The sequence below is a fragment of the Sapajus apella genome, unplaced genomic scaffold (genome assembly GCF_009761245.1).
Source record: "Sapajus apella isolate SASKATOON/1434 unplaced genomic scaffold, GSC_monkey_1.0 scaffold93, whole genome shotgun sequence".
NCBI classification, from domain to species: Eukaryota; Metazoa; Chordata; class Mammalia; order Primates; family Cebidae; genus Sapajus; species Sapajus apella.
In genome coordinates, this window is record NW_022437033.1 from 6,748,430 (window position 1) to 6,761,456 (window position 13,027).

At 41.4% G+C, this 13,027-nt stretch overlaps 1 protein-coding gene across 1 annotated transcript in view; it reads left to right on the plus strand.

Moving 5' to 3' along the window:
- The first annotated feature begins 2,614 nt into the window (after positions 1-2,614).
- Positions 2,615-13,027, plus strand: part of FMR1NB (FMR1 neighbor) — a 40,392-nt gene continuing 29,979 nt past the window's right edge. The window contains exon 1 of the mRNA XM_032256081.1: positions 2,615-2,934. Coding sequence (XP_032111972.1) covers positions 2,634-2,934 — 301 coding nt within the window. The 5' untranslated portion in view covers positions 2,615-2,633. The remainder of the gene's footprint in view (positions 2,935-13,027) is intronic.

A 13,027-nucleotide genomic window follows, 5' to 3' on the forward strand; every position in this document is an offset into this window, starting at 1 on the left:
CCTGAGGTCAGGCATCTTTTCATGTCTGTCTGTGGTGATATTTGGAAAAAAAAAAGTGTCTATTCTGAACAGTAGTTACATTGTGAGCAGTGGTATGTATCATCTCATGAAGAATTCTTGTACTCATGCCCATGCAATACATTTTTATCTCTAATTAGGTCTGGGTTGTTTAGTATCAAATGTAGCTCCCTTGAGCATACAGGACAAAAGAGGAAAGCCAGTGAAGGATTTTAAATTTACATCTGATAATCTATAAAATGGCCACTTTGCATGGCTTTTTGTGCGAGTGACCTGAATTAACGTTGTGTAAACCAGGAAGTGCTGAGTTGTAATCTTACAGATTTTGTCCCTTGAGTTCCTGTTAGTAATTTGGGTTTCTAATGGTATACGGTGGATTACATTGTAGTAGAACTGCCACGCTTTACATGTTTGCAGCAACCTCAAATGCTATAGTCAAGCATCTTCCCAATCAGGCTATCCACAGCCCCTAATTGGTAGATGGGAGAAACTAAGGGCTAAGAGAGCTCAACCTGTGAGATGGCAAAGAGCTGAGTTCCCAATGGTGTGCTCCAGCTTGATTTTTCTGAGACTTCAGGGTGGCTGTGCAGTGTCTGGTCATATGATCATTTCCCTCCTGTGCTGTGACATAAACACGTTGCTGTTGGGAGGCAATTTTCCATTGATTTGTTGAGTTTCTGCATGCCTCAGAAGAGCTTTTGTCCTTTGTGTCTGACTCAGTAGTCTTGCATCTTCTGCCAGCATCTATAAAACTGACACTAGTTACCTTTTTACTTGAAAGCAGAGTAAAATCTCAGATACTTCACAGTTCCTCACAGCTGCAAGCAGTAGTTTCAGAAGCTATTAATAAATGTTTTGTGCAATAACAATTCTCTCATCAAATTAATTTTGGAAAAGCCGAAGCCAGAAAAATGATTTAAAAAACTATAAAAGGAAAATGGGTTCTTTTCCTGTTAGACTCTTGAATAAAGGAAAGAGCATTATGAATGGCTCTTGGGCATGGGGCTGGGATGGATGGAGTCTGCTAAGTTTCAAGAATTGTTGGAAGAGGAAGCCTCCTGCCGTCCTCTGTGGGATGTCTAGTAACACTGGAAATAACAATAGAATAAAATTAATAGAAACTCCTTTGGAAAGTGCGTATAATATAATTACGAATAAGGATGGAAGTGCAGTTGAGGATGGTTTTCATATCCCTTGTAAACTAGAATGTGGTAGGCTAACAGTTATGGAAGCATTACCTACACAATCCTTTTGCAGGTGTGGCCAAACCAACGAAGGTAATGGGATTTTGCCCAAGGGTCAGATTTTAGAGCCAAAATGGGGTTTAGCAACAATGTACAGCCCTCTCATTTTACATGAGTAACCAAGGTCTAGTGGGAGGAGGACATTTACTTAGAGCCACCCAGTTCATGGGTGGTAATTATGGCAATAAAATGTAAATGATTTTAGTCACTCTTCAGTGTTCCTCACACATTTTTTGTTCTCATGTTGTCCTATTGTTTTATTTATTTGTAACTCAGTGTTAAGGTCTCATAAGGCAAATAGCGTTTTGTCCCACACTTAAAGGCTTCTACTAAAGCACAACAATCTATTGAATATCTATGATATTCACTACTCACTCTTCACATCCAGCACTGCCCAAGACAACTTTTTGCCACGATGAAAATGCTCCTGCTGGGTGTGGTGGCTCATGCCTGTAATCCCAGCACTTTGGGAGGCTGAGGTGGGAGGCATCACCAGAGGTCAGGAGTTCAAGATCAGCCTGGCCAACATGGTGAAACCCCTGTCTCTACTAAAAATACAAAAATTAGCCAGGCGTGGTGGGATGCACATGTAATCCCAGCTATTCGGGAGGCTGAGGCAGGAGCATTGCTTGAACCCGGAAGGTGAAGGTTGCAGTGGGCCAAGACCGTGCCCTGCACTCCAGCCTGGGCGACAGAGCAAGACTCCCTCTTAAATACATACATATATATATATATATATATATATATATGAGTATTTATGTTGCCAGTGTTCAGGATGGCAGCCATGAGCCACATGTGGCTATTGAGCACGTGTTAATGTGGCTACTGTGATTGAGGAACTGATTTCTTAATTTTATTTAATTTTAAGTAGTTGAAATTTACATTTAAACAGCCACATTTGGCTAGCAGATGCTGTCGCGAGCGCTGTAATGACTAATTGTAGTGACTGTACACTACAGTATGCACTCTAGGAACGAGGAGGAATTAACAGCCAAGGCTGGAGTCTGAATCCGAGTTACTCCTTTTTGTTGATCTATGACAAGCAGTTATGCCGCTGGTGCAGGCCTCAAGCCCCGTTCACTTGCTCTGGAAGCATTTAACAAGCATCTAGCGCCAGGCTTTGAGTAGGAGTATGGGGGTGCGCCAAACGCTGGCCACGTGGTTATAAGGGTCTGGACCTGTGGAATGTATCAGAAGACATCATTGTGAAGGAATCACTTTCAGACATCGCGAGGGTTGGCACAAGTCACGCAAGAATCACTGGGTCACGGGCTGCGCCGGAACTTTGGGGTCAGGGACTGCCCCGGAAGCTTATGAGTCACAGACCGTTGGACAGTGAGGCGGCGTCTCACCAAGGCAGTACACGGAGCCATGCCTTCAGATCAGAGAAAAGTGAAGCGGAGGAATAGGTCAAGGTCCCGGGTCGCGAAAGTGGCTCGCTTAAAGAAGGCAACTTCTGAGGCAGCGGCAAGCGAGTTGAATCCCGAGAGCAGCCATCCCGGGCATGAGGCTGCAATGGGTAACGGGCCTAGGCCAGGATGGCGGGCATCTCTGCATGGCTTCCGGGCTCAGGCTCACCGCTCTGTGACAAACATGTGCCTCAACAAGCGCTTCTGGCTGTTCACGCTGTCTATCTGCATCCTGCTGTTGGTGTACTACTACATGTACCCCGGTGAGTGGTGAGTGCTGGCTCCCGGCCAGCCAGGGAAATGCTTGGGGACTGGGGGACTGGGGGATGGGGAGGGGTGGGGTGTGGCGACCTGTGGCACCAACCCTGCCCCCTCCTGTCCTCTCTCCTCCCGAAAGCCTTTATGGCCCTATCCTCAGCAGTCCTCCTTACAAAGTCCTCCCCTCTCTCACCTCCCTTCATAAAGACCTATTCTCTTACGCCTGGGTGGCAGGAAGTCTTTCCCGCCTAAACTCTCTTCTGGAAGACCTTCCCTCCCCAACTTCCCCTAACAAAAGCCTTGCCTTCCTTACTTCCCCTCGCAAAATACTAACCTCCCTTGTAGCCCCATTTTTATTTTTATTTATTTATTTCTTTTCTTTTTTTTTTTTTTGAGACGGAGTTTCGCTCTTGTTACTCAGGCTGGAGTGCAATGGCGCAATCTCGGCTCACCGCAACCTCCGCCTCCTGGGTTCAGGCAATTCTCCTGCCTCAGCCTCCTGAGTAGCTGGGACTACAGGCACGCGCCACCATGCCCAGCTAATTTTTTGTATTTTTAGTAGAAACAGGGTTTCACCATGTTGACCGGGATGGTCTGGATCTCTTGACCTCGTGATCCACCCGCCTCGGCCTCCCAAAGTGCTGGGATTACAGGCGTGAGCCACCGTGCCTGGCCAGCCCCATTTTTAAAAATTGAGGACCAGGCACTTTGGGAGGCTGAGGCAGGAGGATCACTGGAGGTCAGGAGTCCAAGACCAGCCTGGCCAACATGGTGAAACTCTATTTCTACTAAAAATACAAAAATTAGCCAGCGTGGTGATACACACCTGTAATTCCAGCTACTCAGGAGGCTGAGGCAGGAGAACCACTTAAATCCGGGAGGCAGAGGTTACAGTGAGCCAAGATCACACCACTGCATTCCAGCTTGGTGACAGTGTGAGACTCCATCTAAAAAAAAAAAAAAAAAAAAAAAATTGAGGTGATATTCATATAACATAAAATTAAGTATTTTATAGTGAACAATTAAAGGCATTTAGTTCATGTAAATGTGCAATTGTCACTCCTATGTGGTTCCACCACACCAAATTAAAACCCACACCCATGAACCAGTTACTGCCAATTCCACAGTCCATAATGGTACTTCATTCCTTTTTATGGCTGATTAGTATTCCATTGTAGGGATATAGTATATTTTAATCTAGCTTTTGAAATTTACCAAATTTCGGTTTCCACTTTGGGCCTATTGTGAACAATACTGCTATGAGCATTTGTGTACAAGTTCTTTTGTAGACTTGTTTTGAATTCTCTGGGAGTAGAATTGCTGGGTCATATGGGAACTCCATTGAACTTTTTGAGGAAGTCCCACGTTGTTTTAGGAAGTGGTTGAACCATTTTACATCTCCACCAACGTTTGAGGACTTCAGTTTCACCAATACCTGTTATCTGTCCCCCTTTTTAAAAATTATAGCCATCATAGTGGGTGTGAAATAGTATCTCATTATGGTTTTGATTTATATTTTCCTTATGCCTAATGACATTGAGTATGTTTTTATGTGCTTGTTGGCCATTTGTACATCTTTGGAGAAATGTATTTTCACATTCTTTGACCGTTTTTAATTGGATTGTTTTTGGTTTTGTTCTTGACCTTTAATAATTGTTTTTATTTTCTGGTTACTGGACCCTTATCAGATACATGATTTGCAAATGTTCCCTCCCATTCTGTGGGTAGTCTTTTCGCTTTCTTGATAATGTCCTTTGATGTAAAAATGTTTTTAATTTTGAGAAAGTTCAATTTCTCTATTTCGTCTTTGGTTGCTTGTGTTTTTGAGTCATATCTAAGGATCCATTGCCAAATCCAAGGTCATGAAGATTTCTTCCAAGTTTGCTTCTAATAGTTTTATGGTTTTAACTCTTATATTCAGATTTTTGATCCATTTTGAGTTGACTTTTGCAAATGGTGTATGTTAAGGGTCCAACTTCATTATTTTGCATGTGGATAACCACTTGTCCCAGCACTACTTGTTGAAGAGACAGTTTTTTCCTCAATTGAGTGGTCTTGGCAGCCCTGTCAAAAATCAGTTGGTTATAGATTTACAGGTTTAGTTCTGGACTCTCAATTCTATTCTGGTCTATGTGTCTATCCCTTTGCCAGTACCGTATTCTTTTCATTACTGCAGCTTTGTAGAAAGCTTAGAAGTTGGAATATGTGAATCCTTCATTTTGTTCTTTTTATCCATATTGTTTTGAGTATTCCTGGCTCCTTACAAGTCTGTATAAATTTGAGAGTCAGCTTTTCCATTTCTGGAAAAAAACCATTGGAATGTTGATAGAGTTGGCATTGAATCTGTAGATTACTTTGGGAAGCATTGCCATCTTAACAATGTTAAGTATTCCAATCTATGACCACAAAATGTCTTCTTTATTTTATTTCAGTAATGTTTTCCCAACACCGTTTATTAAATTGGGAATCCTTTCCCCATTACTTGTTTTTGTCAGGTTTGTCAATGATCAGATGGTTGTAGATGTATGGCATTATTTCTGAGGCCTCCTTTCTGTTCTGTTGGTCTATATATCTGTGTTTGTACCAGTACAATGCTGTTTTGGTTACTGCAGCCTTATAGTATAGTTTGAAGTCACAAGCATGATGCCTCCAGCATTGTTCTTTATGCTTAGGATTGTCTTGGGTATACGGGCTCTTTTTTGGTTCCATATGTAATTTAAAAGTAGTTTTTTTCTAATTCTGTGAAGAAATCCAATGGTAGCTTGATGGGAATACCATTGAATCTATAAATTACTTTGGGCAGTATGGCCATTTTGACGATATTGATTCTTCCTGTCCATGAGCATGGAATATTTTTCCATTTGTTTGTGTTTTCTCTTATTTCCTTGAGCAGTGGTTTGTAGTTCTTTAAGAGGTCCTTCACATCCCTGGCAAGTTGTATTCCTAGGTATTATTCTCTTTGTAGCAATTGTGAATGGGAGTTCACTCATGATTTGGCTCTCTGTTTGTCTATTATTCATGTATAGAAATGCTTGCGATTTTTGCACATTGATTTTGTATCCTGAGACTTTGCTGAAGTTGTTTATCAGCTTAAGGAGCTTTTGGGCTGAGATGATGGGGTTTTCTAAATATACTATCATGTCATCTGCAAGCAGAGACAATTTGACTTCCTCTCTTCCTATTTGAATACCCTTTATTTCTTTCTCTTGCCTGATGCCCTTGCCAGAACTTCCAATACTGTGTTGAATAGGAGTGGTGAGAGAGGGCATCCTTGTTTGTGCTGGTTTTCAAAGGGAATGCTTCCAGCTTTTGCCCATTCAGTATGATATTGGCTATGGGTTTGTCACAAATAGCTCTTATTATTTTGAGATATGTTCCATCAATACCTAGTTTATTGAGAGTTTTTAGCATGAAGGGATGTTTAATTTTATCAATGGCATTTTCTGCATCTATTGAGATAATAATCATGTGCTTTCTGTTTATGTGATGGATTATGTTTATTGATTTGCAAATGTTGAACTAGCCTTGCATCCCCGGGATGAAGCCGACTTGGTCATGGTGGGTAAGCTTTTTGATGAGCTGCTGGATTTGGATTGCCAGTATTTTATTGAGGATTTTTGCATTGATGTTCATCAGGGATATGGACCTGAAATTGTCTTTTTTTTGTTGTGTCTCTGACAGATTTTGGAATCAGGATGATGCTGGTCTCATAAAATGAGTTAGGGAGGAGTCCCTCTTTTTCTATCATTTGGAATAGTTTCAGAAGGAATGGTACCAGCTCCCCTTTGTGCCTCTGGTAAAATTTGGCTGTGAATCTGTATTATCCTGGGCTTTTTTTTTTGGTTGGTAGGCTATTAATGACTGCCTCAATTTCAGAGCTCGTTATTTGTCTATTCAGGAATTCGACTTCTTCCTGGGTTAGTCTTGGGATGGTGTATGTGTCCCGAAATTTATCTATTTCTTACAGATTTTCTAGTTATACACATAGAGGTGTTTATAGTATTCTTTGATTGTAGTTTGTATTTCTGTGGGATCAGTGGTGATACCCTTTTTATTATTTTTTATTTTATCTATTTGATTCTTCTCTCTCTTCTTCTTTATTAGCCTGGCAAGCAGTCTATCTATTTTGTTAATCTTTTCAAAAAACCAGCTCCTGGATTCATTGATTTTTTTGAAGGGTTTTTTGTGTCTCTCTTTCAGTTCTGCTCTGACCTCTGTTATTTCTCATCTTCTGCTAGCTTTCAAATTTGTTTGCTCTTGCTTCTCTAGTTCTTTTAATTGTGATGTTGGAGTGTTGATTTTAGATCTTTCCTGCTTTCTGATGTGGGCATTTAGTGCTATAAATTTTCCTCTAAACACTGATTTAGCTGTGTTCCAGAGATTCTGGTACATTATCTCTTTGTTCTCATTGGTTACAAAGAAATTCTTTATTTCTGCCTTAATTTCGTTATTTACCCAGTAGTCATTCAGGAGCAAGTTGTTCGATTTCCATGTAGTTGCATGGTTTTGAGTGAGTTTCTTAATCCTGAGTTGTAATTTGATTATAGTGTAGTCTGAGAGGCTGTTTGTTATGATTTCTGTTCTTTTGCATTTGCTGAGGAATGTTTTACTTCTAATTATGTGGTTGAGTTTAGAATAAGTGGTATGTGGTGCTGAGATGAATGTATATTCTGTTGATTTGAGGTGGAGAGTCCTGTAGATATCTATTAGGTCTGCTTTGTCCAGAGCTGAGTTCAAGTCCTGAATATCCTTGTTAGTTTTCTGTCTTGTTTATCTGTATAATATTGACAGTGGGGTGTTAAAGTTTCCCGCCATTATTGTGTGGAAGTCTAGGACTCTTTGTAGGTCTCTAAGAATTTGTTTTATAAATATGGGTGTTCCTATATTGGCTGAATATATATTTAGGATAGTTAGCTCTTCTTTTTGCATTGATTCCATTTACCCTTACGTAATGCCCTTCTTTGTCTTTTTTGACCTTTGTTGGTTTAAAGTCTGTTTTATCATAGACTAGTATTGCAACCCCTGCTTCTTTTTGCTTTGCATTTGCTTGGCAAATATTCCTTATCCTTTTATTTTGAACCTATATGTGTCTTTGCACCTGAGATGGGTCTCCTGAATACAGCACACTGATGAGCCTTGACTCTTAATCCAATTTGCCAGTCTGTGTCTTTTAATTGGGGCATTTAGCCCATTTACATTTAAGGTTAATATTATTTTGTGTGAATTTGATCATGTCATCATGAAGCTAGCTGTTTATTTTGCACATTAATTGATACAGTTTCTTCATAGTGTCATTGGTCTTTATATTTTGGTGTGTTTTCGCAGTTGCTGGTACCAGTATTTTCTTAACATATTTAGTGCTTCCTTCAGGAAATCTTGTAAGGCAGGACTGGTGGTTACAAAATCCCTCAACATTGCTTGTCTGTAAAGGATTTTATTTTACCTTCATTTATGAAGCTTAGTTTGGGTCGATATAAAACTCTGGGTTGAAAATTCTTTTATTTAAGAATGTTGAATATTGGCCTCCAGTATCTTCTGGCTTGTAGGGTTTCTGCAGAGATGTGCTGTTAGTCTGATGGACTTCCCTTTGTAGGTAACCTGACCTTTCTCTCTTGTGGCCCTTATCATTTTTTTCTTCATTTCAACCTTGGAGAATCTGATAATTATGTATCTTGGGGTTGCTCTTCTTGAGGACTATCTTAGTGGTGTTCCCTGTATTTCCTGAATTTGAATGTTGGCCTGTCTTGTTAGGTTGGGGACCTTCTCCTGGATAATATCCTGAAATGTGTTTTTTAACTTGGTTCCATTCTCCTTCTCACTTTCATTAGTTTTTCTTCTAATAGTCAGGATCCTCTTCTGCAGGTCTACTGCAGTTTGCTGGAGGTCCACTCCAGACGCTATTTTCCTGGGTATCACCAGCAGAGGCTGCAGAACAGCAAAGATTGCTTCTTGCTCCTTCCTCTGGAAGCTTCCTTTCAGAAGGGCACAGGCCTGATGCCAGCCAGAGCTCTCCTGTATGAGGTATCTGTCAACCCATATTGAGAGGTCTCTCTCAGTCAGGAGGCACGGGGGTCAGGGACCGACTTGAGGAGTCAGCCTGTCCCTTAGCAGAGCTCGAGTGCTGTGCTTGTAGAACCCTTCTTGTCAGGATCCACTGCTCTCTTCAGAGCCAGCAGGCAGGAACGTCTAAGTCCGCTGAAGCAGCACTACAGCCACCCCTTCCGCTAGGTGCTCTGTCCCAGTGAGATGGGAGTTTTATTTATAAGCCACTGATTGGACCTGCTGCCTTTCCTTCAGAGATGCCCTGACCAGTGAAGAGGAATCTAGAGAGGTGGTCTGGCCACAACTGCTTTGCTGCACTGTGCTGAATTCGACCCAGTCCTTAGCACAGTCAGAGGAAGCCCACCTACTCAAGCCTCAGGAATGTCAGACGCCCCTCCCCACACCAAGCTCAATCATCTCAGGTCAACTTCAGACTGCTGTGCTGGTAGCAGAGAATTTCAAGCCAGTGATTCTTAGCATGCTGGGCTCTGTGGGAGTGGGACATGCTGATCAAGACCACTTGTCTCCCTGGCTTCAGCCCCCTTTCTGTCTTGCTGGCGGTCCAGGTGCCACGGGGTAAGAAAAAAAACTGCAGCTAGCTTGGTGTCTGCCCAAACAACCGCCAGTTTTGTGCTTGAAACCCTGGGCCCTGGTGGTGTAGGCACACGCGGGAATCTCCTAGTCTGCGGATTGCAAATACCATGGGGAAAGTGTAGTATCTGGGCTGGAAAGCACAGTCCCTCACAGTTTCCCTTGGCTGGGGAAGGGAGGCACCCTGCTCCTTGTACTTCCTGGGTAAGAAGGCGCCCTACCCTGCTTCTGCACGCCCTCTGTAGTCTGCACCACTGCCTAACCAGTCCCAATGAGATAAAGGGGTACCTCAGTTGGAAATGCAGAAATCACTCGCCTTCTGCATTGGTCTTGCTGGGAGCTGCAGGCCGGAGGTTTTCCTGTTCAGCCATCTTGCCAGCAGATCCCCCTATTTTTGTATTTTTATATCGATATGTCATAGCTGTATATATTTTTGGGGTACATGTGATATTTTAATATTTATATACAATATGTAGTGATCAAATCCAGGTAATTGGAATATCCATTACCTCAAAAATTTATTTTTGTGTTGGGAACTTTCTAATTCTTCTCTTCTACCTGTTTGGAAATATAAAACAAATTATTGTTAACTATAATTTCTCTATTGTAAGGGAGGTTTTAATTAGTGTTTCCATCTCTTTACTTGTTACAGGTATCCTTTGAAAGGTCTTCCCTCTTTAATCTCCCTTCACAAAGTACTAGATTTCCTTTCCCTCCTTTCAGAAACGACTTTCTCTCATGGATGGCTTTCCTCCCTCATCTCTCCCAAGGCCTTCTTTTCAGTAACTTCATTGCATGGGACTAACCTTCTTCCCTACACCACTCAAAGTACTAGCCTCCATCATCTCCCTCTTAAAGCTCTTCCACCCCTAACCTCACTTGCTAACCTCCCTTACTTCACTACTCAAATTTCCTCAATCACCTCCCTTCGCAAAAGTTTTTCCTTGCTCACTTTCCCTTAATGAAGGCCTTTCTTTACTCACTTCCCATCACAGAGTTCCCACCCTCTTTCATGTTCACTCACAAATGCCTTCCTTTATCTCTCTCTAAAGGCCTCCTACCACACTTCTGGCAAAATGCTTCCTTTTCTCACCTCGTTTATGAAGGCCTTTAATTCCTCAGCTCTTCACTAAAATTCCTTGCCCCCAACGTCTTCCTTCACAAAGACTTTCCTCCCTTATCTCCTCTCACAAGAGCCTTTCTCTTCTCACCTCCCTCATGAAGTAATAACCTCCTTTATCTCCTCATCATAGTCCTTTCTTCTCTCACCAATGCATTCCCTGCCTCACCTTTGCTTATATAGTTCTGACCTCCCTTATCTCTCCTCACAAAAGTATACCCTCCTTCTTCTCCTCTACCAAAATCTTCTTTCCATGCTCTCCCCTCACAAAGCTCTAACCTTTTTCACCTCTCCTCACAAAGAACTCACCTTCTTTAATAGTTGCCTTTCCTACTTACTTTACCCTCACAATTAACTTTCCTCCTTCACCTCCCTGCTCAAAGGCCACCTTCCCTCAAGTCCCCTCACAAAACCCTAACTTCCTCACCTCCCTTCCCAAAAAGCTTCCTTCCTTCACCTGCCATCACAAATGCCTTCCCTCCTTCATCACCATTCCAGAAGTTTTCCTTGTCCTTCAGTCAAGGTCCTTTCATTTCTCACCTCTCCCTGCAATGACTTTCCTTTGCTTGCTTCACAGGCCTTCTCTCAAAAGTTTTTCATTCCTTGTCTCTCAGAGCCCTTTTCTCATCTCAAAGTCTTCACTGCCTTACCTCCCTTCTTTTATCTTCTATCATCCCTTCCCTCTCTAACCTACCTTCATTAAGGCCTTCCCTCCCTCCCCCAAATTCCTCCCCTTAGGTCTTTATTTACACTCCTCCAGGCCTTCACTCATTCCCTCTCAGAAGCCTGCTTTCAGCTCTCCAAAAGTTCTCCCGATTCAGGTTTTCCTTCCTTCACCAATGAAAGGCACTTTCTACTTCTTTCCCAAAAGCCGTCGTTTCTTCCTTCTACTTAATGGCCTTGCTGCCTCACTTGCCTCACTCAGAGTCTTTCCCTCCACCTTCATATTCTCCCAACCTGAACTGCCTTTCCTTTCCCCACAACCTTCTTTCCTTCCCATACCTCCCTAAGTCTCAGATGGTTTTCTCAAAACAGCTTTCTCAGTATAACCCACAATGGCCTGCCTTTTCTCCCAACCCCATCACAAAGGTATTTTATGTTCTCATCTGCACAAAGGCCTTAGATTTCCCACAGTCTCCTGCCTTCCAGCTCCAGACCCAAGCCCAAAGACTTCCACCATCCCCACCTGTAATCCCAATAGCTTCTTTCTCTCTGCTCTCCCTAGAGGTTTTCCATCTTCTCAACCAAGGTCCACCCACAGTCAAAGAGGGAGGTAAAGATTGGGCAATGGCATCACAACTAAAAACAATAGAGACTTCTGTACACTATGTCACAACTACATGGGTTTATAGGTTTTGTGAGGGATGAAATTTGAAGTTCAATAAAGTACATGCTGATTTTTATCAATTATTTGAAATAAGTTAGGAAATATGATTTTTGTTCTTTGAAAACATTTTAAGATCTTTTTAATGATCATTTATAAATCATAATATTACTACAAATTATTCATGTTTATTGCTACTATTTATCGAAAACACCAAAGTATTTTGGAATTACTGAATTTGTAATAGTACAACACCGAAAGTCTTTGTAGCCTCTAAAAAAGTAAGCTGAAAAACAAAACTATAAATTGTACATTTTTTCTTAGTCTGTGAGTTCTTCATTTTCTATTTCTATTTTGAGTAGAACTCCCACAAAAAAAGAATACTGTCTATTCAGTGTGATTTCTTTATTTCCAGGAGGACTTTTTCCATTATAGGTTTAACATGTTTTCTCCTAAAATAATCCATGATTCATTCTTTATATTGTTAGATTTCCCAGATTCTCAGGAGGTAATATGTGACTGTATGAATTAAATATAATTTGCATTTAAAATTATTTCACGTAATTAATGTAACAAAATGTACTGAGTTATGGGTTGAATTGTGTCCCCTCAACAAAAACAGTTGCAATTTTAACCCCAATACCTTATTTGTGATCTTATTTGGAGATAAGGTCTTCATAGAGATAATCAAGTTAAAATGAGGTCATCTGGAGTGTATTTTAATCCAATATGAATGGTGTCTTTATGAAAAGGGGAAACTTGGACACAGAGACAGATATCCATAGAGGAAAGACCATTTCAATCTACAAGCCAAGGAGAGGCCTTTCCTCACAATCCTCAGAAGGATTCCGCCTACTAATGCCTTGATTTTAGACATCTAACCTCCAGAGCTGTGAGATAATAAATTTCTGTTTTAAGCCACCCAGTTTATGGTATGTTGTTACAACAGCCCTAGAAAACTAATATACATCAGAAGGGAAAATAATTGTCCATGGCTCTGTAAAATTATGGCAAAAGCAAA